Below are 24735 nucleotides of genomic sequence, written 5' to 3'. Positions count from 1 at the left end.
TGGCAATAGTTTCTCTCCAATCTATTATTCATTATTCACCTGGTTTGTGTTTAAAATACTAACTCTGTCTCACTTTCCACATCAACAATTAATTTGGTACAGACAAAAAATTTGTCTCTCATTTGTGCAAAAATTAATCTTTCCCATCACTGAGAGGAGTGTGTATTTCCATGTCATGAAGTGTCATCGTGTTATGAGTAAGAAGCTTAGTGTATTGTTGGCACATAACTGTCATCAGTATATACAATATGCAATTGTCTGTTTATTCTTATAATATTGATAAGTATATTGTATAAGTTTAAAATATAAACAGACTTGTGAACTATCTGTAGAGGAGATGAACTATCTGTAAAGTGGGAGATTTCCTAACACAACAGATATTTTCGGATTGATATTATACCTCTCAATTCATCCTCCTCCTCACATTCGGCCAGTGAAGAAATGTGCAATTATACATATTCTTTTATTACACACACACACACACACACACACACACACACATATATATATATTAATATGGTAAAACGAATATACAAGACTTGACTTAGAAGCATATCTCTGCTTCCAAATCTCAGCTATAGTTTTAATGTTAAGTTAAGGATGTTTTTAAAAGGAAGTAACATCTGTTCTTTTTCCAGGCGATGCATAAACTAGAGATGGCTCGTGAAAAGTTACAAGAGACTAATGAAGAGTTTGAAAATGCCAGGCGACGGGCAAAGCAGGCGAAAAAGAATTTTGAAAAAGTAAAGAAAGAAAGACATGACAAGTTTATGGATTGTTTTGAACATGTGTCTAATGAGATAGACAACATCTACAAGGTAAACATATTACTTACTGTTTTAGACAATAAAAAATTAACAAGAGATTAACAAGTGGCAAGGTAACCAACAAGGCTCATGTAAAATGATTACTGGTAAAGATCCACCTTATACACAGATCTCTAGTGGTTTTGAGTCTACTGCCTTGAAAGTTGCAGGTGGGGTTAAGGAATTTTTTGATCCACTGGTGGGCAAGTTCTATTCTGCTGTGTTGTTCTGAGTTGTTAGCCTTAGCTAATTTTGAAGTAAAACAGGCTGTCAAAGGTTTGGGCTGAAACAGGTTTGTATGTATTGGACAACACAGTGTTTTCACTGTAATTGGTAAACATACAGAGTACAAACATTTTATTTACTATCACCAAGAGGAATATAGTTGTCAAAATAATATAAATTAAATAAAAACAATATATTTAGCCCCATGATATTTATCATATCCATCCAGTTGTTCTATAGCCACTCCTTCCAGGTAAAAAGATGCTTTAATGCTGTAGAAGGGCCTCTCTATTACAAATTATTCCATTTTCAACCTTACAAAAACTATAAATAGGTTAGACATTAAAGAATTTTGCACCAGCACACATTGATAAACTCACAGGTATAGTTTCAAATATCTTGTATTCAACATTGAAAAAGAATCTTACATTTCAGAATAGGTCGGTTTGCATGTAATAATTTTAAATGTCTTTATTAGTTGATAACATTTATATAGCTAACAAATTTTTTTCTGACTTTTGCCATCAGTAACATGTTTTGTGATCTGCAATCTGATCTCTTCATCAAGTGGATAACTAACCTGACTTAGAGAGATTGTATGCAATCAGGTGGCAACACAGCATGTTTTATGTGATTCCTCACTTATGCATGGCAGAATGCTCTGTATGATTTGTTTATTTTAGCTGTAAGTTAGGTTAGTTATAAACCTGAGGAAAAAATCCAATTGCAGATATTGAAAATATTTTTTGTTTTGTTATTGTTTACATTTTGCCATATGCTCAATTTTCGTCACTTTAATGTTCTGCTTATATTCTATGTATCGTGTTCTCAGTGTTTAGTGTTTAACTGTTTATAGTTGTTGAATGAGTTTTTAGTTCTTCCCCTACCTCATGGAACAAGACAATTTCCATACTTCAGAAGTAGACAGATACTCGGACAGTGATATTGAGATATCAGAGGTACTCAAAGACTGACGCAAAAGTGAATTATAAAAAGTAAATGAATGGTCATTGTATGTAATGTAAATAGTTTATTTTAATTATCATTTTAATAATAAAAATTGAATGTAACGAATAGTTTTATCACATCTGCCAGTCAACTAATTCAGGAGCTTGTCATAAAATCGTCAAAAAGTGAAAAAATGTAACTGAATTTTATTGTTTTGTTATTATGCTTTATAATTAGGTAATCCAAGAAAAACTGGTTTTCCAAGTAAAAAACATTGTGCTATTTTGAATAAAAAATTATTGAAACAGATAAACAAAAAAGTAATAGAATATTGACAGTTGCTTTTGATTTTTTTATGTTTCTTGCTAAAAAATGTTGCAAGTATATACTAAAAAAAAATTAAATTAAATAGAAAAGTATAATGGAGAAAGCTAAAAACACTTTTATAGATCAAACAAATAGACTAAAATGTCCTGAAAAGTTTACTAATTTATCTGTATCCAAACTCATTCTATTAATATTTTAGTACACACATGCATTTTTTACAAAATCAATTCAAACATTCAGTGCTAGAGAGGCTAGGTTAATTGCTTTCTCAATGGGTTAACATTCAACCAAACTGCAATGTTGAGATTTTATCATTCTTATGTCTCATGATGTTACACCTCAATAAACAATCATCATTTAATAATGGAATGTGTTAAGTTTTCCCTCTAAGGCCTTTGAATCATAATTCAAATAAATTATTTGCAAATATATTTCTTTGAAGTAGCCAACTATTACCATGGTAAATTTAACCATAATTAAGTTGTTAATATTTTAAGGAGTTACTCTATACAAGTGAAGAACCTTATACTATTGATATGTACATTCAATCAGGCCTTAGCCAAGAATCAGTCAGCCCAAGCGTTCTTGGGGCCAGAGAATCCTGAGGAACCGTACCTGGATGGTATAAATTACAACTGCGTGGCGCCAGGCAAACGATTCCAGCCTATGTCCAACCTGTCCGGAGGAGAGAAGACAGTGGCTGCTCTGGCCTTGCTGTTCGCTATCCACAGGTAAAGAACCAGCAGCTGTTCTTGTACTAAGATTGAGCTAATATTGGTCCTGTTAGGATTTGTAAAGATAATGGACATAAGAGTAAAACCCTAATTCCAGCAGTAAGAAGTTCTGCTGCCTGAGACGTCAAGCAGGTACTCACACCCTCTCGCAGTTCCACGTCTTCCTCAAAGCGCTGGGTCTCAAGCCAGGTCTTCATTGCTGGAAACAGGTGGTAGTCGCTAGGTGCAAGGTCCGGACTGTAAGCGGATGTGGAAACACCTCCCACTTAAAAGCATCCAGGACTTTTTGAGTTCGGTTTGCTGTGTTTGGTCGGGCGTTGTCACGAAAAAACAAAATTTTTTAACTTAACTTTCCTGTGCACTTGTTTAGTATTGCTCTTCTTAACTTTTACAAGGTTTCACAATACCTTGTCTGCAAGGTATTTATGATTGTGCCACGTTCTAAGAAATCAACAAGAAGAACTCCATTCCTGTGCCAGAAAACAGTTACAGTAATTTTCCGTGCCGACAATGTTTGCGTGCATTTCTTTGATATTTGGGGGAGTGGATGTGTCCCCACTCCATAGATTGTAATTTTGTTTCACAATTCACGTGTTTTACCCAAATCTCATCTCCTGTTATGATTTCGTAAGTGTCAAAAATGTCAATGAAGTACATACACTGATTTTTTTCGGTTTCTGTTAAAATTTTCAGTACCCATCTTGCACAAAATTTATGGTAACCTAACTTGTGCATATGAATTACTTGTAACAAACCTTGAAAATTGAGGAAAGCTAAGTGAGAGTTGTGTTATTGTGAATCAGTGGTCTTCTTTAATCTTCTAATTGACTTTAGGGACAACTTCTTCAGTTAACGCTTGGCCGTCCACTTCTTTCATCAACATGCACATTAGTTGGACCATTTTCAAACCTAATGCACCACTGATGAACTCCACCTTCAGTAATCACATCGTTGCCATAAACTTCAAAGAGTTGGCGATAAATCACAATTAATTGGTTTATTGTGCTTACAACAAAAACTGATTTACCGACCACACTTCACAACTCACGGGATTTTCAATTGCTTCACACACTTTAAACTGTTATTGTAAAACAACAAGGAGCAACAGTAACCTGCCACTAGCATAGTGAATGGAGAAACACCCTGGCATTAAAATAGCCATGATAGTGTCCCGCCCCTAGCGGCTACAGGGCAAAATGTAATCTATTTTCTGGATAGCCCTCGTAAAATGTCACTTATTATTAATAAGTACTTTCTATGTCAATTATGTTTATTTAAATTCTTATAATTTATTTAACCTTAATTTATTAAAAAACTGTATTATAAATAATAGTAACTACTGTTTTTGTTATATATATTAACCCATTGGCTACCAATGACGTATATTGCCCGTCATCAGGTAACATCAGCATAATTACTGATTATGTGCAATGCCTGTCACGCTAAGTTCGTAATTTTCAAGTCCTGATATTGATTATTTTTGCATTTGTCCACACTATTATATCAAAGGTAATAACAACATATTAGACCCTACACACACACACACACATACACATATTTGTGCCTACATGTTAGATTTTGTAGCAGGTCGGCTCTCTCAAAATAAATTGTTGTTTACCATTTCATCTGTTGATTGTTTTGATTAATTGCTGTCTGAAATGATGTTGCGTTAAAAGTGACGTTGTTCTTTTCTGAGGGTTTTAGTAACTTGGTGGAGAACGTACTCAATAAAAGTAAAAATTAAGTGAGTGAAAGTAACCTTGATGATGAAATTTTGAGTGAAAGTCGTGATGTAACCTTCAAACAGTCAATAAATAGTACATTATGTAAAAAGTAATATGTAGAAAAATAATTTTGTCTAAGAAATCAAGCTATCTGCCCCACTGTGAGGCACTGGCCGTCACATGGTGGTAAATTAACAACGTCTGTTCAATGAAACCTGTATTAAAAATTTGAAGTTTTGAAGCGGTTTATAAGAGCTTTATAACGTGACTAGTGCCAAATCTTTGTAACCGCCTGGTCAAGAATAAAAGTTTTGATGGTAATTTAATTACGTCTTTTATTTTTGTAATCAGAACTACAAAAATGACATTCAGAAATATTACACTTGTAAGTATATTTTATAAAACTTTGGTCTTAATCTGATGTCAAATTTCCTAGTTACGAATTTTCAAAGGTGCATTTCATTTGAAAAGTACTAAAAACTAGTACCGTTTTTCATTGTTATTGAAATAAAAAGTAGAAGTAGTTTTTTGAAAACTATTTGTTATATGTAGTAAACTAAACTTAAAAATGAACAAATTTAATTTTAATATAACTCCAGTTATTTTGCAGTTAAAGTTCAAGCTCGGGTTTTTTATTCATTTTGATCCAAAACCAATTTGATAACAATTTTTATCTTTATAATTCAAAACTTCTAAAATGGTCAAACATACCCAAAAACTGCTTTGAGTCCAGAAAGGAGAAACTGAACTCGGAAATTGTTACTGCACTGAAAGCAAATAAGCTCACACCAGCACAGGCAAGAACGGTAAGAGAGGGTTCAATTATTTTCTACCTACTTTGTACAACGACCTCCCATGTAGCTTAAAATAGGTGGTATGCTGGTATAAAGGAAGTTAAAGTGAACATTAATTTAACTTTGTTTTATTCCAGTGTTTATTTTAATTTATATTTTATAAATATTTTATTTTGTATTTTACAACCAATTATTAATGAATTCTTGATTTTTATTTGCATATAATAATAATAATAATAAATCTTTATTGTCACAAACGTTTCATGATAATATAGCATAGCTATAAAACAGATGACATTGTCAGATATAACCTATACTACTCTTGTTTGACTTAATCCAAACAAACTAACACACATAACAATAAAATAGCAATAAAACACATACAATAAAACAGGGTATTAATTAACTAATCACAGGAAAGAAAATATGCCAAATTGTAAACCTACTTAAAAACACAAAAATCAACATTAACAAATAGTGATATAGTGTTTAAAACTTAAAAAATGTCATTTAAAAATTCACTTACATTATAATATGTTTTTTTCAAGTAACAACTCCTTAATGTTATCTTGGAATGCACCTGAATATATTAATTCCTTAAACCTTAAAGGTAAATTTATTGAAAAATTTTTTCCCCATGTAGGATGGGGTCTTTTCCACCACTTTCAGATGATGTTTGGGATACTGAAAATTAGTTTTATATCTAGTGTTATGACTGTGTTTATGGTTTTTTACTAAAAAGGTTGTCGTAATTAGACTTCACTGTTAATAACGTTTTTTGAAAATTATTAGGCTTGGTACAGTTAAAATTTTATGTTCGTCAAAGATAGGCTTACAAGAAGCCTTCCAAGGTGATAATGTCATTATTCTTAAAAAATTTTTCTGAATTTTAAAAATTTTATCTATATCTTTTTGAAAACCCCCCAGAACTCAATTCCGTACTGAAGGAATTGAATAAAAATAAGCATAATATATGATTAAACGTGTTTTTAAATCGATGGTATGTCTCAAAAATAAGCATTTGAAAGCATGCTGAGTTTAACCTTCTTAAATAGTTTCAATACACTTAGTCCAATTCAAATGTAAATCCAGTTTCTAGCCCCAAAAATTTTGTGTCTCCACTAATAGAAAATCTCTGATGTTCAAATTCTAAATAATTTAAATTATGATTTCTTGATTGAGGAGTACAAAATTTTACGAATTTAGTTTTTTTCTTGGTTTAGTTTGAGTCCATTGTTTCAAACCATTTCCTTTAATTCAGTTATGGTTTCCCTGATTTTATCTTTTAATTCATTGTCATTCTTAGATCTAACAAGTGCAGTTGTATCATCTGCATAAAGTGTTAGACTGTTTGATATGTTTGCAGGGAGATCATTTATGTACAAAAGAAACAAAAGAGATCCCATAATTGAACCTTGTGTAACCCCAACTTTTAATTGCTCCCACTGTGATTTAGATTTAACATATTTTCTTCTACAGATGACTGTCCTTTGATAACGATTTTAATAGATAGGATTTGATCCAAGATATTGAATTCTTAGAAAATTTATAAGCATTCAACTTTTTAATGAGTATATCATGATTAACGCAGTCAAAAACGCCTTGGACAGGTCACAAAACATACCCACTGCACTCTGGGATCCATCCAAGGCCCATGACATCTATCGTCAATAAATTTAGATAATGCAGTCATTGTACTCATCCCTTTTCTGAAGCCAAATTGTTCAGAAGCTAAAATGTTATTTTTTCTAAAAATGCTAATATTTGATATAAAGCTGATTTTTTTCAAAAATTTTTAGATAACGATGGCAGAAGTGAAACCGGTCTATAATTATCAGGATTTACTCTCTCTCCCCTTTTTTATGAAGAGGTTTGACTTCTGCGAAACTTTAAATAATTTGGAAAAGAAGCATTTTGAAAAGATTGGTTTATAATAATACTAAAGGTTTTGATATAAAATCTGAAACTTTTTTTCATCACATTTACTGGAACTCCATCCCAACCTGCAGATTTTTATTTTGTAAAGATTTAATTACTTTGAGTACGTCATTGTCAGTAATGTTTTCAAAACCAAACTCTGAATACTCGTGGTTTACGTTTAAGCCTTTCACAAGTTTCAGAGCCTTATGAGCACAAGGATACTGTCCAATTTCATTAGAAATATCTATGAATTTTTTATTGAAAAAGTTTGCAATGTCTAGAGTGTTATTTTAAACATCTATCAGCTACCACAATGTCCAAAAATTCTGCTTCAACTTTTTTACAACCAGTTCAGATTTTAACAATACTCCAAGCCGCCTTACTTTTTATCATCTGAATCGGCTATGAATTTATTGTTTGTAAGTTTTTTTGCTACATTAGCAAATCTTTTTAAAAGTTCTTTTGTATTCTTTTACATAGCTTATAAAAATTTTCATCATTGGAATGCTTCACCAGCCTACTTAACTCTCCTTTTTTTTATACTAGATACTTTAATGCCCTTTGTTATCCATGATTCTGTTTTCTTGAGAATTTTTTTACTATAAAATTTTAAGGGAAATGCTTCTTCAAAATGCATTTATGAAAGAACCAAAGAAATTTAAATTGTTTGCTTCAAAATTATTTTCATTAGATACATCCCATTTGATTTCTTTAATAATTCTAATAAAATTATTGATATTTTTATTTGAGAATAAACGTTTTTTATTTTTCAACCCACCTAATTGTTTTATTCAAAGTTAAGTCATCAGATAAATTTATGAAAAGTGCTCTGTGGTCTGAGAGACCAAGTTCTAAATTCATTAACGGAGTTGCAATCTGGGACTTAAATTTGAATGTTAAGATATTGTCTATACAAGTCTGTGAATTTTTTGTAACTCTCGTAGCATTGAAAAATTAGTTTGAAAACCATATTGTCCTAATAAGGAAAGAAAGTCCAATTTGTGTTGAGTATTGCAAGTCATCCATGATGTCTACTTAAAGTCTGAAGCTATATAAATATTTTTAGTGTTTCGCCTTTTTGCCAAGCTTTTTAATATCTCCTCAAATTTGGTTAGAAACAATTTAAAATTTGCTGCGCTTGGAGTTCTATAAATAGAGATAAACAAGTTAGTATATTTAAAGTCAAAACTTCAACATAAGAGATTTCAAAAACTGAATCCTCACTAAAAGTACACAGATCATCTCTCACTCTGTAATTCTAGATTGTCTTTCAACAAAATGCAAGAACCACCATGGATTATACCTTCTCTACAGTAAAAACTAGCAAGATTATAGTTTGGGATACTGTTTAACAGATGGACATTTTCATTCTTTAAACCAATGCTCATTTAAGCAGACTATTGATATATTTGGAGTTTTTCAAAATTATCTCCAATTCATTTTTTATTTTTTTCTATTAATCCCCCTTGAATGTTCAAATGCATAAGCCACATAAATTTATCACTATATCTAGCATTATTACAGATTGGCCAGCGATTTTTGTTTTTACTTAAAAAGAGATCATGTAAAGAATTAAAATTAATGATAATCACTACATACAACACAATTGTTTTTCTAAAATTAAACTGGGATTCACATTTCTGTCTTTGGAAAAGTTTTTTTTGACTGGAAGGTGTACTGATAAGTGTGTCAGAGCTGAGTATTGGAGGAGTTGTCGGGGATGGAAAACCAGATAGGGATGGTGTGGAAGTTTGAGACAGTGCAGAAGAGTGTAAGGGAGTTGTAACGTTTCCACAGATTTCTATAACATCCAGTCCCAGATAAATCCGGCGGTAATGAGTGGACGGTTAGGTGCAGATTCACGTTCTTCGTAGTGGCTGGCCAGTAGTCCTCGAAGTTTTTCAAGAAACTCTGAATGAGGAAGAACCCATCTCTCAACTCTCTCTTAGAACCCTGGTCATAAGACAGTACGTAGACAGTAGCGTTTGTTTCTCGTTGAAACTCCACAACCTTCTCAATAAAATGTCCGGGTTGGATTAGATCTCTTATGCAGCCCATGGGAGAACATATTAGGGTCTTGAGTCCTCTTATCTTGAAGTCTTTAATTAAGCTGTGTGAAGGCACTGTTATAATCTTCTTTGGTTGGTTTCCCAAAGTAGTCTTTCTTGGTAATTAAACTATACACTTTGACGCACCATTCCCCACCTCTGCAATTCAATGTTGGTATTCACATAGTCTGTATTTGAGGTCTCCCAACACCACTCTCTCTACCCAGCTGCAATCCAGTAAAATATGAATATGAGTAAAATCTGCAGATATGTGTGCGAAAAACCTACAGAAGGATCATTTTTTAGCTGGTGTTGATCACGTCATACATATCAGCCTCCAGGATATTCACTCCATCTTCGTTTAACTTCCTGGAAAATTTTTGGTTTGGTAGGTGTTGTTTATTTTGTTGTATTAATATTATGTTTTTTCACCATTATAGAAGTGTTGTCCTTACCTTTTTTATTAAAATGTAGCCGTATGAATGAATAATATGACGAGGAAGCAGGTGTAAAGGATGTAAGTTTATGCCATTTGTTCTTACAATTTCCTCAATTTCACTGTTGAAAACGCTATTCTTATGTCAAGGCTGGGTTTTGTCATGCCGCATAGGAATGCTGGCCAATATGTTTTGTATGTTTTGGTATAGGATATAACCCAGCACACTTCATCAATCAATTGTTGGGTGCCTTTTGTTTCCATGTCATTAGTTTCCACCTATGACCAACAAGTAATCTTTTTTTCCTAGATCCTTGCTCAATTCTTTAACCTCTTAGGTTACTTTATTAAATCTTGCCCCCGAACCTAACATAGGAACAGACATCCACATGTGACCTTTGTTCTATTAGATTACTCAATTGTTTTCCGTGGCTGTCTAATAAAATCACCAACTTTTTGTCACTTTTAACATTTAAAGCAGTGGGTTTTGTTATAATTTTATTTTTTGTTTTGAAAGATTTCTGTTTTTCAATTATGTTTGGACAGTTTTTTGTCATTTTCCAAAGAGACACCATGAGATAAGACAGAGAATCTGTTTGAACATAGGACATTTCCCTTCATCTTGGTCATTGTGACATTTGCTTGTTTTGGCATACTTCAATGAGTTTCCCAATAATGGAATTTGTAATGGGGGTAACAAATGAATGCAATTCCGTTTATCTGATTCATCCAATTCTTGCTGTAATTTCTTTATTTCGTTTTGGAGTAGTTCAATTGCTGTTAAAAAGATTTCATTTTCTGTATGTGATTCCCTTCAATTGCATCTTTAAAATTGGGTGTGAAAGTTTCTTAATTGATGTTTTGCTATTGTCATTCCTTATATTACATTCTGAGGTATGATTTTTTTTTCTCAATCAGGGACATTTCCGATGAAATGTTTTTAAGGTTCCCTTTCGTAGGTACAACTACGGCTTTGCTCCTTTTGATGATTTTTTTAGGCTACTACTCACATATTTAGGTAGTGTAGATTCAGTCTGAATAGAGACAGATGATACAGTTGTCAAGTCATTTGGTAGTAGACCACTTATAGAGCTCCTTGTACTTTTGGGAGTTTTTGGTGTTGTTTAACTGAAAGACATCGTAGTTTTATTTTGCAGTTTGTTGTTTTTCCCATGCTTTTCCCATTTCTTTCAAGGCAAACTGTACATATCTTTATGTTTTGAGGCAACATTTTTTCCAAAGTGTATTTGGGTTTATTTACAATGTAAGAACACAAATCATTTTTACTCAATTTGGCAGTTTCATTAGTACCAAAAAACTTAAACTTCAAATTTAGTGACGTGTTTGTAGCTTTCATTATCGACATTTATTTACTTTTCCAGGCCAATAAGGGTATCCTTTCACCTTGCCAAAGACAAGATCATTCACCTGGAAGGCCATACTTTTAATCAATTTTATTACTTGTCAAAACCTTTTTACTGTTTTAGTGAAAGAAAGGGATCGTCTCTTTCTTGTAAAAAATGTGGATAATTTTTTGTCTTTCCCCTTAGAAATAAGAAAAACAATTTTTTAAAGTAAACAATCTTATTTTACAGTTTTTGTTTGTAATAAAAATAACTTTTTGTGTAGCAAAAAGATTTAAACCTTTGGTGGGAATTGAATGAACACTGGTCCGCCTATCAGTTGCATTAGATGACAGTTGGTGCCTTTATCAACTGAGCCACTTGTACTTGTTGATAAGAGATAGAACCCAGTTGTCCTTTGTATCACTGACAAGTCTATCAAATAACCTATGACATGTTTCTATTGGAAAAACCCACTTTTGGCATTGTTTATTTATTTATAAAAACTGTCAAATACAACTAAAAAAATTTTATTGTAAATTGAAATAAAAGTTTTGTTTCTGTTTTTCTTTTACATACAATATAGATATTTTCTTACTTTCTTATAGACGTAGTAAAAAATACTTTCTTTTAAGTAGAAAATCTTATTAAAAATAGTTTTTAATGAAAGCAATTGTTATGAATAAAAAGGTTTTGCTTATTTGCTTGCTGTTTTTTATATCTTATAACTTTAATCTTAGTAGAAATATACTTGTAATAATTTCACTGAAATATCAGATATAGAGGTTAAGATGTTCACCAATCACATTTAACTGGAGAATTATTAAACACAAAATTAAAAAACACATGCTTGATTTATAGTTGCTTAAATAAGATACTAATATCACTCTTTTAAATATTTACACATAACAAAATATAATATTATATTTTATTATAATAGTAAGACTTGATTCTGAATGATGGTATGTAATTATTCAGTCTATAGCATATAATATGTAGTTGTTTTTATATTAGTGATAGGATTTTACTTTCAATGAATGGTGTACTTTTCGTAAAAAAGTGTACACTGAAAAGCGCTTAACAATAAATGCATTATTATTATAGTGTAACAGACTACTCAAAAGTACTTCTGTGATTTTCTGCTAGATCGCATGTGCGTTCTGGTAAACAGTATTGCCTGAAATATTTTACTACGGCCTAATTTAAAGCAATACACTGAAATTATTATAAAATATTTGGTGGCCTTCTTTACTAACTAAAATTTTCCAAACTTATATATGTATAGATTTTTATATGAACCATATTAAGCATAGTTATATTGGATTGTTTTGACAGTTACCAGCCTGCACCGTTCTTTGTGTTGGATGAGATTGATGCAGCCCTGGACAACACCAATATCGGCAAGGTAGCCTCATACATTCATGACAAGACTACTTCCCTCCAGACCATCGTCATCTCTCTCAAGGAAGAGTTCTTCAGCCACGCGGATGCCCTCATTGGCATTGTGCCTAATGTGAGTTTCAGTTTTTGCCCTAACAATAATTTATTAAATAAGACAAATGAAGAAGTCGGCCTCAGCCAACAGGAATGTGGTCAAACTCATTCTAGTTACTAACTATTATTATTGTTCTGTATTTTAGATGTTGGTGCCATATACTACATAAAATTTCTGTATTGAGTACATTTGGTACAACCCAATACCAAACAAAATTATGTATTTTAATATGTTTTTCAACACTTTTTAAATGCAGTATATAAGTTGTTTGGTACTCAAAAACTCTATCTTACTGATGTGATAAGTTTGATGTGAGAAAACCTCAAAATCAAGCATTTTATATTTTATAACTTTGAAACAAAATAACAGCCTTATACAAAAATTATTTTAAAAATGAATATTTAAACTTATTAGCGATTATTGGCAGTGAAATTTGAGTTAACTACGTATGTATTTTAGGTAGTGGTAAAAGGAAATTAGAAGAGTTGATTAGTCACAAACAGGGATGAAGCTTTTCATTTTCATTTCTTTTTTAATAATAGTTGGTCACTTTTTCAAGATCGATCAAACATTTCCTCACATAATAATTTCTTTGAACATACTTAACATGTCAATGAGATTACTGTCTGTTGGAACAGGGAAGAAATACTAGGTGGTATCAGAAAGTTCCCAGACTGTACTTACCATTTTTTTGGATGCGACTGTACAAGCTGGCGTGCCAGTAGTCTCTGCCGCAATAACCGCTAAGATATTGTGTCAAGTTTTGTTGTTGTGAGTGGGTTAGCTTATGTCTACAAGTTGTGCTTTGTTGTTGTTGTGTTATCATTACGTAGTGATTTTTGTGATGGGTAATAAATTCGAGCAATGGGCTTTCATCAAGTTTTAGCTTTAAACTTAAGAAATCACCAACGGAAACTTTTGCATTGCTTCAAGAAGCTTTCGAAGAACATTCACCGAGCAGAATAGGTTTTCGAGTGGTACGCTCGTTTCAAGGCTGGCAGAACTTCAATTGAAGATAATCATCATTTAGGACTGATGAAGAAAGTTGATTTTATTGTTATGATCCAGAAATAAAACAGCAGTCATCAGTGTGGAAGTCCACTATTACCAAGATCAAAAAAACAAGACAAATGAGAATTGCAACAAAAAGAATACTGGCTTGGTCCCATAGCGAGGAATCCCATAGCAAGGCATATAATAGCACAGCGTCTTGTGGAAATATTTGCTATTTAATTCTTCGTTGTGAGATTCCTTGCTGTGACACAGAGCAGTAAAATCGCGGAACAGTCCCAAACCAAACATCCGTTTACATGGACATTAAAAAATTAACTGTTTTAAAATACAACAAAACTTATTATGCACTGTTCCAAAATGGCAACGAAATTTATAATATAGTAGTGAACTAAACTTTAAACAGTATTTTATAAATGTTATAAAACACTTTATTGGTGGTATTGTAACTTGCTATACTTTTATATAAAAATCGGCTGTAAACGACAACTAACTATGCAGTTACTTGTTGAGTGAGCATTGTTGTTTGACTTTATTATGTAGTTGTTTATACTATTGTTCTTTACATGTTTATATTTAAAACGTTTTATTATTGTACTTTCTGTATAAAAGAAATGTACATAGAATCACATTAACAAATTACCATAGTTTTATAAAATTGCCTATTCGTGCATGCTAATTGGAATTACACACATTATCGAATACAAACATTTGTTCTCGTTGTATGTTTATTTACCTCATATTTTGTGCAGTTGTATAATTATTGGCCTCTATAAGAACGTGTGTGTGCGTGCGTGCGTGCGTGTGTGTGTGTGTGTGTGTGTGTGTGTGTGTGTGTGTTTATATCTTCAATTGTAATTTTTGGCTGACCTCCCAAATGATTAAAATTTTGTTCAAAAACATTTCCATATCATAAATAAAATATACTCTTTTTATTATATGCTTCAAGTGTAAATAATATTAACCACCACTTCTAGGTTTAAAAAATAAGGATTTTCTTGCCAATTACCATAGATTAGATACCACAGTTTTCTGTTCATAATCACCAGATGGTGATTTAGTATTTTTAACATTTGTCTGCATAATACAAGAAAAGTGAACATAGTAGGTAATTTTTCCCACAAAATAAATTGGACTGTGGTCAAATGACAATTATGTCTTCCTAACTGTGAAGAATCATAATCACCTAGGAGAGGACGATTTCAGATGTTATGTTTATTGGACAAAGATTTATAGAAATTTACATCTTTAAACTGCTTTATATACAATTTTATGAAATTGTTTCTAGAATGTTCTGTAGTATTTTTCTTAGTTTCCACCAGTTCTGAACATTTACCTGTTAGGTTGTTTAACCATTATTCAACACATTATTTCTCTTTGTTGTTACAGGCTGGAGAATGTCTAATTAGCAAAGTCATCACTCTGGATCTGTCACAATATCCAGCTGGCAACCCAACGTAACCTGATTTCTAGGGGTTAGTATTTTGTTGAAGTCAAATAATTTTCTCTATTTATTTTTTATAGTTCAGCATTTAGCAATCCGAAAAACCTGGTATGTCTCATTTATCAAATTATGGCATTATACAGTGTTTTGTAAATGTATTGACATTTCTGTATTATGTAAAACCCATTTATTTCTATAGATTTTTTCATACTTCATGTTCACGATACTGTCATTAATGTTTTTGATGATATCAGTGAATGGAATCACCATTTATAAATTACGATAGCTATGAAAAACTAGTCAGCATAAAATTTTGTAGTTAGCTGTATCCAACAAGTCATTTTCACATAACAGTTATAACAAATGTCATGATTATGTGTATAAATAGTGGAAGTATAATTATACTCACATCAAGGAGGAATTCGTCAATACTACTTAAATCCAGTAACATGTTTTATTTTAATCCCATCTTTTGTCACTACCCTCAACAAAAACTAGAAATTTTAAGAAATGTTCGACTATCCAAACACCCCCTATAGCAATTGTTTCGGATAATTGGTGCTCTATTGTAATAAGAATTGAATACGAGCAAAGTGCTCAGTTCTTTAAATGTCAAGTTCAGACTTGCTTATACCTACTTCGTACACATATTCTTAAGCTTATTTTTGAAATGTTTTAGTTTCATTTTGACAGGTAAAAGTTTGCTTGTAACATTTAAACACTCAGTAGAAAGGTTCCCTTTTGGCTGGTTTACAACTTCCAGTTGAATCTATAATACTGAGTACAGCAAAAACTGATGTGTCACTTTAATCTTGGCAATCCTATGGATGTTTAGGAGTGGCACTTAACTAATCATAGATTGTTGAGATATTGAGGTGCAAAGGTGGATTGATAGCTCTAATCTACTATGTAGGATGACTGTAGGAGATAGGGTGGAGCTACCTTAGTTCTGTCTCCTGCCTGCTTTGACTGGAGAGGTTGGAACAGAGCTGGTCTCCCCTTCTTTCAAATCTCAACATGAGATAGCCCCTACCCATCCTGATTATCCTGTCACTCTGGAAGCAAGTGAAAAGTTTCTTTGAGTGCAATGAGAGATTTCTCAGCTCCTTGTCCTCAGTGAACAAAAACTATCTTGTCTATATTCAAATTATGCTCAACACAAGATTTTTATTGATAATAGATTATTGAATTATGTATTAACATAACACTTTACAGAAATATTTGTTATGAAGTTGTTAGTTTACTAAATACATACTAATATAAAATCTATACTAGAACATACATGTATCTGTAATTATTTAGAACACATATGTATAATGTCATTAATCTAAATATTTGGTTGAGTCCATTACTTCTTACGTGCAAAACATCAATACTAAGGTCAAACCTGATTGTTTTTTTGGACTATATGACTTAAAATACAGCATTAATTGATAATAAATAGATAAGAAAATATGCATTGTTTTTAATCATTCTGAAACTGTTGTATTTTTCAGATGCCGGAGTTGTGAATCCATCAAGGATGATTTTATTAATAAGTATTATGTTAACAAACAATTAAGTAATAGGAGTTAATTAGGAGTATAGGTGTACTCTTAATTTTAAGATGCTTCATCTGGTGTATCTACATGAAGTTAAATATATTATTTTGTTACTTTAATTCAGCTGAATTTTGTTATTAAAAAAATATAAACCACATCATATAATTTAATTAATGACAAACCTACTTCATGAAATTCTGTAGCATGTATAGCACTTATTCTATTTTTTCCTAGTATTGAGCAGTGATTTTATTGAAAGACTGTTTCTCCACAATTCAGAGCAATAATTGTGAAGGAAACATGTATACTGGGTTTTCAAATTTGATGCACACTGAAGGTATCTTGCAAAATGTAAGAAATTCAGCAATGATTAAATGGACCAAGTTGTATGTAATAACACAACCAACAAAATGTATGTGGTTAAGTTAATGTTTTGTTACGTTGTTTACTTGCTGCACTCAAAAACAGTTTTTGGTCAAAATTTTCATAGCTCTCATGAGTATCTATAATGGAATTTAATTTTAGATGGAATCTTTATAAAACTTCTTCTCGTTTTAACCCTTCCCACGCGGAATTTATCTTTCAATTTTGACTCATAACGCGTAATTAACTTTAAAAATTATTTTTACATTTTACTAACTCTAATCTATTTTTTAGTTAGTGGTGGCTATTAGGAATAAAAAATAATACAGTATCACAAAATAATCAGACCCCTATATTTTTTAACGAATTTTCAAATTTTACAAAAAATCGTCAGGATTCGCCAATGCATAGAACAATATAGGCCTATAACGACACAACAAATAAAGTAATAACAAAATAAAAAGATAATATAATGCTAAATACAACAGGAACACGAACAGTAAATAAGGAAATATGGCCAAACAGCGTTAAACACTAAAATGTGCCGTGCCGGGATATATCCGTTTACCGCGTAATGGTTCGCCGCAGACTGAGGCTAAATCACGCCACGAGGGACAAAGCCACGCCCTCCCACCACTGCGACGCGCCAATGAGGTTCAAACTGTAACATCTGCTTTTCGGAACAAGTATTCAACACTCCCTTGAACTCTAGCGGATTCCATGGCAACTACAGTTTATTAAATAACACAAAATAGACTTTGAAGGATATATCCGTTTGCTGCGTGGGAAGGGTTAAATATTATAATGAATATAATTTCCACGACTAGCAAGCCGGAGGCCTAGCTAGTTTTCAAATGAGTCAATTTTAAAAATTCAACAACCCATTTTTTCTTAATTAAACAATTATGGTTTTTTTTACAGATTTCATAAATACCATATATGTTATATTTTCATTGTAGGTTATATTAAATAATACATAAAAATATGTTTTTGTATTGTAATTTGAAAAGATTATTTCTTCTACTATTTGGATGGTTGGTAAACCTGACTGATCGTTAAATTCAAGTAATATTTCACTACTCATACTGTTTGGATCAGCTGTTTAGTGAAACAGAAAATATCTGACAAGCTTGATCTAAAAATGACTTGCTGACATTTGTGTGACTGATTAGCACAAACATTATTAAACAACCTATTTCAATTTTTAATCAACTTAGTTTACAGTAATTTATAAATAAAACAAAAAATCTGTAGCCCAGAAGATGGATTAGACACCAATGAACCACTCCGCTGGTCCACGCGTTCACCAAACTTGACGCCATTGGATTTTTTTATTTAGGGACACATTACCTACGAAGATGGTACAAAATCTTTACAAAACTGGAGAGAATTATTACTTTATTTAGGTCAACAGGCATCCTCTGAGAACAGCAACACACAATATTGAAAGTGGCTGTAGGATGTACATGATATAGACACAGAAGACCATATTAAACACCTTTAGTACATTAATAGTTACTTCAAAAACATAGTCTTTACATTTACATTCCTATTACATAAAACAATTAAGTTATTTATTTGATTATTTTTATATTGTGATTGTCATTTATTTTTTTATACAACTTTTACAAATTTCAACGTGTTAAGAGTCTCAACTGATTTTACAATTTGCTGCCAATTTCACATTGATGTAATTAAAAGGAGTTTTTGGAGTTAAATATGAATTGTAAATTTACAGTAGATTTTACACGCTCAGGATAGAAACCTAAGCTGTGCAAGACCTAATTTTGGTATCTGTTCCAAATCCTCCACCCACTGCTTCCATTTTTATTACCCATTCATAATAGTTATTTTTCATTATATATACAGAGTGGCTTGGAGAGGTTGGCACAACTTCAGGATATTGTAGTAATAACAAGCAAAAAAGTTTATATGAACATTGCCCTATCTCGCTTTGTTTAGTCTGTTTTTTATTTTAAACATTGTATCTAACCCATTGGAGCAAATAATATGAAACTTGACAGTTATAGCTAATTAAAGGGGAATTTTAAAAAAATCCTATTTTCATTTTCCATTTCAAAATGACAACATTAAAATTTTTTGTAAACTACTATCCCTAAAACTGTCAATCCCACGTAAAAATTGCAAGAATAATTATTATTTATTGAAAATTTAATGACCAAACTAACAATACCAAATTTGTTTAAAATCAGTTGAGAAATAAAATAATTACATACATTTTAGTTGGTGAGTATATCTTACATGTGGAACGAATATCCTTAAGTACAACTCGAAATTTTTTGTTATTTATGAGGTCAAACCCATATTTTTCAAAAAAGGAATCATTATCGAATGTAAAAAATATTCAAAACTGCTACGAATAAGAAACAAAATTTTTATTACCTGGCAACTGTAATAAAACAAAAACAGAGTTCTTCAACCATCATAATGTACTCATCACAACTTTATTAAGTTCGTAAATCTATATCCCTATCTATTACTCACCAGTGGATAATGCGAACTAACAAACCTATTTACTTTTTCTACTCTTATACAAGTTAGTAAGTAAGCCACACTATGACGTGTCGTGTAAAAGGCTCTACTAAGTTTTGTGCAGAATTTCAAATGTATAACAGAGAAATTTGGCCAGTCCCATGACAAACATTTTGGACAAACAGATAGAAGAATAATGTTTCCAGTTCTATGAGTTATAGGCTGCATGGATATTCAGCCAGATCCTATGGAGGCACTTGCACAATGATGTAAGCCAAATTTGATGAGATGTCAATTTTGATGAGGACCCCTCGTTGCTGCGCCTATTGATGTAGGTCAAATTTGATGCGAGTGTAAATTTGATGAGAGTCCCAGGTTATAACACCAATTTGCTATGTGTCACTCCCACGTTGGTTACGATAATTTGCTGAAAGTCAGTTCTTTAGAATTATTCACTCACCATGTAGTTGTACGCGCCTTGTCACCAGTGGCACGTTGTTATACCATGATGTTCATCATAGTATCGGTCGCCATCTTGCCCAATGCTAGCTGTATTTCCTCGTATTACTCAAAAATTATTAGATTTGAATGTCTCTGGTGTTATCACCAGAGACAAGTCTGTGTGTATGTCAGGGTTCCAAAATATATTAAGTAATAATTACAAAATTTAACATCACTCCACACTTTTTGTAAAAGGGATATTTAAAGAAAGTCAAAGCAAGTGACCACGAGATTAGTTTATTAAATGTCACACTCTCAACAATATTATAAACTCACTCACCTTGCAGTGCTTTGATAATTTTAAAAGTCTAAACAATATCCCATCCTTGATTAAATTTCAATATACTATACAACAGATCATTACTTTCCCAGGAGAACTAACACAACCTCCTTGCTTCGAGTCTGATGGTAGAAGAACGAATCTCCGTATAAAACGACGGATACCGACTCAAAACAACACTCATCACTTCTCTCGTTCAAATCAGCGTCTTCACGAATAAATTTAATTTAATTCTTTCTTATAATTGTCGAAATTTATCACGTTTACTATAATTAATCAATTGAAGTATTTCTATTTTCTTTTTATTAATTTTTCAAAGCTTTTTATTTAAATTTTTAGCAACATGTGCTTTATGACGTCATAAATTTACAAGTCATTCATACCACAATTGGCTCTTCTGCGTAATTCTATTTAATGTTTTTGTAAAACACGAATTTTGGTTATGTTTACTTCATTTTAATTAATCAAATCTTTTCCCGTATAAAGTTCAATAAATGTCTTCGTTATTAAATAAATTTCAATTCCGACAACATGTGATTCACTGATGTCACAGTCTGCCGATTCATTGACGTCACAGTCTGCCAATTCCCCGCGAATATTCAAATGTCGTAATTTGACCTGTTACAACAATCGTCAAACTCCATGTTATTTATGTAAAAAATGAGGTTTCATGCAAAATTTCAGGTTTATACTAGTTCAATTTGTTCTTCAGATATCTCGTGAAAAAGAAAGATGGACAGAAAACAGAAAGAACTGAAATTTAGCCAGCTCCCTGAGAGAAATCAATACATTCAAGATTTCAAGTATATAGCTCAACCAATTCTCAAGATATCTTGTGGAATGTTTCATTTCGCTAATGCTAAGCCAATGCTATTAGGGCAAATGCACCATATTTCAAATCTATAACTTATTTCTTTCTTGAGATATTCCCGGAGAAGACAGATAGACCCACTCAGTGGCAGCGTAATTGTCAAAATTACAAGTGGGGAGACATGCACCATCATCAAACCTGATGTTGCCCTTTATTGGATTACATTAAGCTTCATGCTAAACTTCAAGTCCATACCTCGATTGGGTTTCAAAATATTGTGTAGACAGAAGAGAAGTTCTTCCAGCCCCTTGAGTAACATGTACTGGGGAACCTGAATCGGATTCTAGCTTTCATAAATTCTTAAGATTAACACAAGCAAGCTATATCAATCAGATACCTGATTAAAATGTATGTGTAATTTTATTTCTAGAGATATTCATGATATTTGCAAACATATTCATAAAAAAAGAAATTTGATTCAATTGAAATAACTAAAGAGTCCAAATCTCTCCACTGCCCATGTTTAGCGAACAGGTATCACAATATGAGGTAAGATATTGCTCACTACACTGAGTCAAGAGATGCCGCTAAAGGACCTGATTTTCATTTGTTATACAGATATTACAATTCTTAAAACTAAACATTCACTAAATTTTAAAGTGTATTTCATGTCAAAGTTATAAATAGAATACACCACCACTAATTACATAGCAATAGGTAGTTAAATTTAATATGTCTGATTTTTAATTCATTTAGAAATTATGGACAGGGTGCAAGCGGAAATGGAGCAAAGCAGTCACACTGAATCATTAGGCGAGTTTTATTTTAAATTCTCATAAGAACAGTGGATGGAAGTAGTGCCTGTAATGCAGGACCTTTCCAAAATCCATTACTCTAGAATTATATCAACTCTTGTCATATATGTCAAATTAAATTCATTTTTAAGTGTATATTTCTATACTTCTCTAGATTTGGTACGGACTTCTCAGAACAGCACCTTGTTAATCGATTTACTAAGGCCTAAAGCCTCTGCACATGCAATGAAATGAGCTTCAAGCAGAAATTAAATTAAGGGTATCTCAAATCTGTTTAGATGTGATTTGAGAATTTGAAACGGTTAATTTCTATTAGAAACTTTGTTTCTATAAGCTGAGCTGAAGGAAACTGTATTTAATGAAATTGTATTAGTAATACCTTAAATTATTACTCTATAAAACGTAAAGCTAAAACTTGAGGTTTCCATCTTACACTATGGAGGGACTGATTAAAACTACTACTGATATGTACTGTGGAAATAAAAACAGCAAATTGCTGTAGTATTAGTATGATTCACAGGAATTGAAATAATACAAATTTTTATCGTCAAATGCCTTTATTTATTTACATAAACGTCTAGTCTTATATAATGTTTTTGCATTAGCTACCATTTCAAATATATACACCTGTTATAATACATATTATTATTGTTAACAATAACACATTTATTGTTAACCCTAGAACTGGCGGTCATTTCATCCTGTACTGTCGGGCTGTTTTTGGAGCTTCGCGCAAGGTTTTTTTTTAAAAAATTATTAAAAATATAAAATAAAAAGCAATATAAATAAGAGTATATATTTTTGTGTTCAGAATTAAACGTAGAATTGCACTATATTGTAAAATTAACCATCAAAAATTTTCTAATAAACACTTTTTTTAATCAAATATAAAATTTACAAAAAATATTTTCTTAAATTTGGGGGGGACCATACCTAGCAAATGAAGTTATAGTGAGAAATATTTATAAGTGAGATAGCCATTCTGTGTCAAATTTTATCTAGTTTCAGAAAAACATAAACATTATACACATTTATGAAAGCATCATAAAGCTATAGAACAAAAAGCAGCGATGCGTATAAATTCTGAAAATCGGGGTACACACGTAAGACTTTGGTAAAACAAGTTTTTCAAACACATTTATCTATGAATACATGTTATTTTGCATATTTTATTACTTAGAATAAAAATAGAATATATAGTAGTAATAAAATAATTACCATAAATTATTTTTTGAAAAGTAAAAAAAGTTAAATTTTGCCATTATTCAAAAATTTTGCGAAAAATTTTCATTCAGCAAAATATAAAATAGTTTCTAAAGCTTGTACTATATCAAAATTTATAAATTTATGGTTTATAAGTAATAGGAAATATTATGTAGTTAGAAAACTATAAATATAACTAAAGATATTAAAAAAAATAGAGAATAACCCAAACAGTTATTATATATAACCAAAGAAATTACAGGAATATATATATTTTATTGTGAAAACTATCTATTTACCAAAAATAAATAGTTACTTCAGAGCTAAAAGAGTACTATAAATAACGTTTAGTAAGTGAAAACAATAACAATGTGAAATGTATTTTAGCCAAGTCATTTTGCCATAGCCTACACAAAGCCGGTAATTTCTCAAACATATTTTCAGTGACTAGAAATTGATTTATTCTAAAATATATATGTTTACACTACTACGACATCAAACAACACACTACACATTAAATACGACACTAAAACACGCGTAAAACTATTAAAACTTACAAATATCCACAGCTCGGCACGAAAGTGATACAGAACGGCAGCGGCAATATGGCGGTCACAACAAACGGCGTCGCGTTTTCTTTTACGTTCAAAATAACAAGCTTGCTACGTCATTAACCATAATACAAAGAGGAATAAAACTCATCTGTTCCTTAGCATTTTTCTTCCCCGAATCCAATGGTGCATGAATTATATCGATACGTTACCGGAGTATATTATGAAAAGTAATTATAGGAGGGAATGTTTGATCGACAAAATTTTGACGGTTAACACCACAAAAGCGGCATTAACCGACATAATTATGTCGATTAACAGTTCTAGGGTTAACAATAACTCATATACAGTGGGTGTTTTAAACATTTACAAGTTCATTACAACAAAAATTTTACAACAACAGAAAAGTAGTAAAACGCCACCACCATTTACTACGAAAAAAACAAAAATAAGATGGAGAGAACGCTATAAAATATTTAAAAAATTCCATGATGGAATCCAAACATCTAATAAAAAACTAATCAGAAAAATCATGTAAAAAAATGTTCACACATGTGAGCAAAATAATGCAGTTAATTTGAACTAGGAAATACTAACATAGTAATTGAACCCACTTGCATCAATTTATATAACGATTATTATGGGATTTTTAAGATAAGCTGTAATAGAAGGACATTGTACATTAAATTTTTCAGCCTGAACTGTGCAGTTAGTATTTTGTTCAGGTTTTTTGACCTGTAATAACAATATGTAATATTATTGCCATTTGGGTTAGATACATCTTCTTGGGATTTGTAATGTAGATTTAGCAACTACTCTATATTAAATGTGAGAATTGCTAATTAAATTTTGAATTTGTCAATATATTCCAGTTTACTAAAAAGAAAGCAGAATATAAAATTGTGTAATGTGACAAAACCTG

General features: G+C 31.5%; 2 protein-coding genes across 3 annotated transcripts in view; both read left to right on the top strand.

Annotated features, from left to right (window-relative positions):
- The window catches only part of LOC124361038 (structural maintenance of chromosomes protein 1A-like), a 33242-nt gene extending 16327 nt beyond the window's left edge, over positions 1-16915 (top strand). Inside the window, exons 8-12 of the mRNA XM_046815077.1 lie at positions 639-818; positions 2859-3037; positions 12641-12818; positions 15201-15286; positions 16752-16915. Coding sequence (XP_046671033.1) covers positions 639-818; positions 2859-3037; positions 12641-12818; positions 15201-15272 — 609 coding nt within the window. The 3' untranslated portion in view covers positions 15273-15286; positions 16752-16915. The remainder of the gene's footprint in view (positions 1-638; positions 819-2858; positions 3038-12640; positions 12819-15200; positions 15287-16751) is intronic.
- The window catches only part of LOC124361016, a 126269-nt gene that overhangs the window by 46371 nt on the left and 55163 nt on the right, over positions 1-24735 (top strand). The gene's annotated exons all lie outside the window — the stretch shown is intronic.

Source organism: Homalodisca vitripennis, chromosome 1 (genome assembly GCF_021130785.1).
Source record: "Homalodisca vitripennis isolate AUS2020 chromosome 1, UT_GWSS_2.1, whole genome shotgun sequence".
NCBI classification, from domain to species: Eukaryota; Metazoa; Arthropoda; class Insecta; order Hemiptera; family Cicadellidae; genus Homalodisca; species Homalodisca vitripennis.
This window is presented reverse-complemented; position numbering and strand designations above follow the sequence as displayed.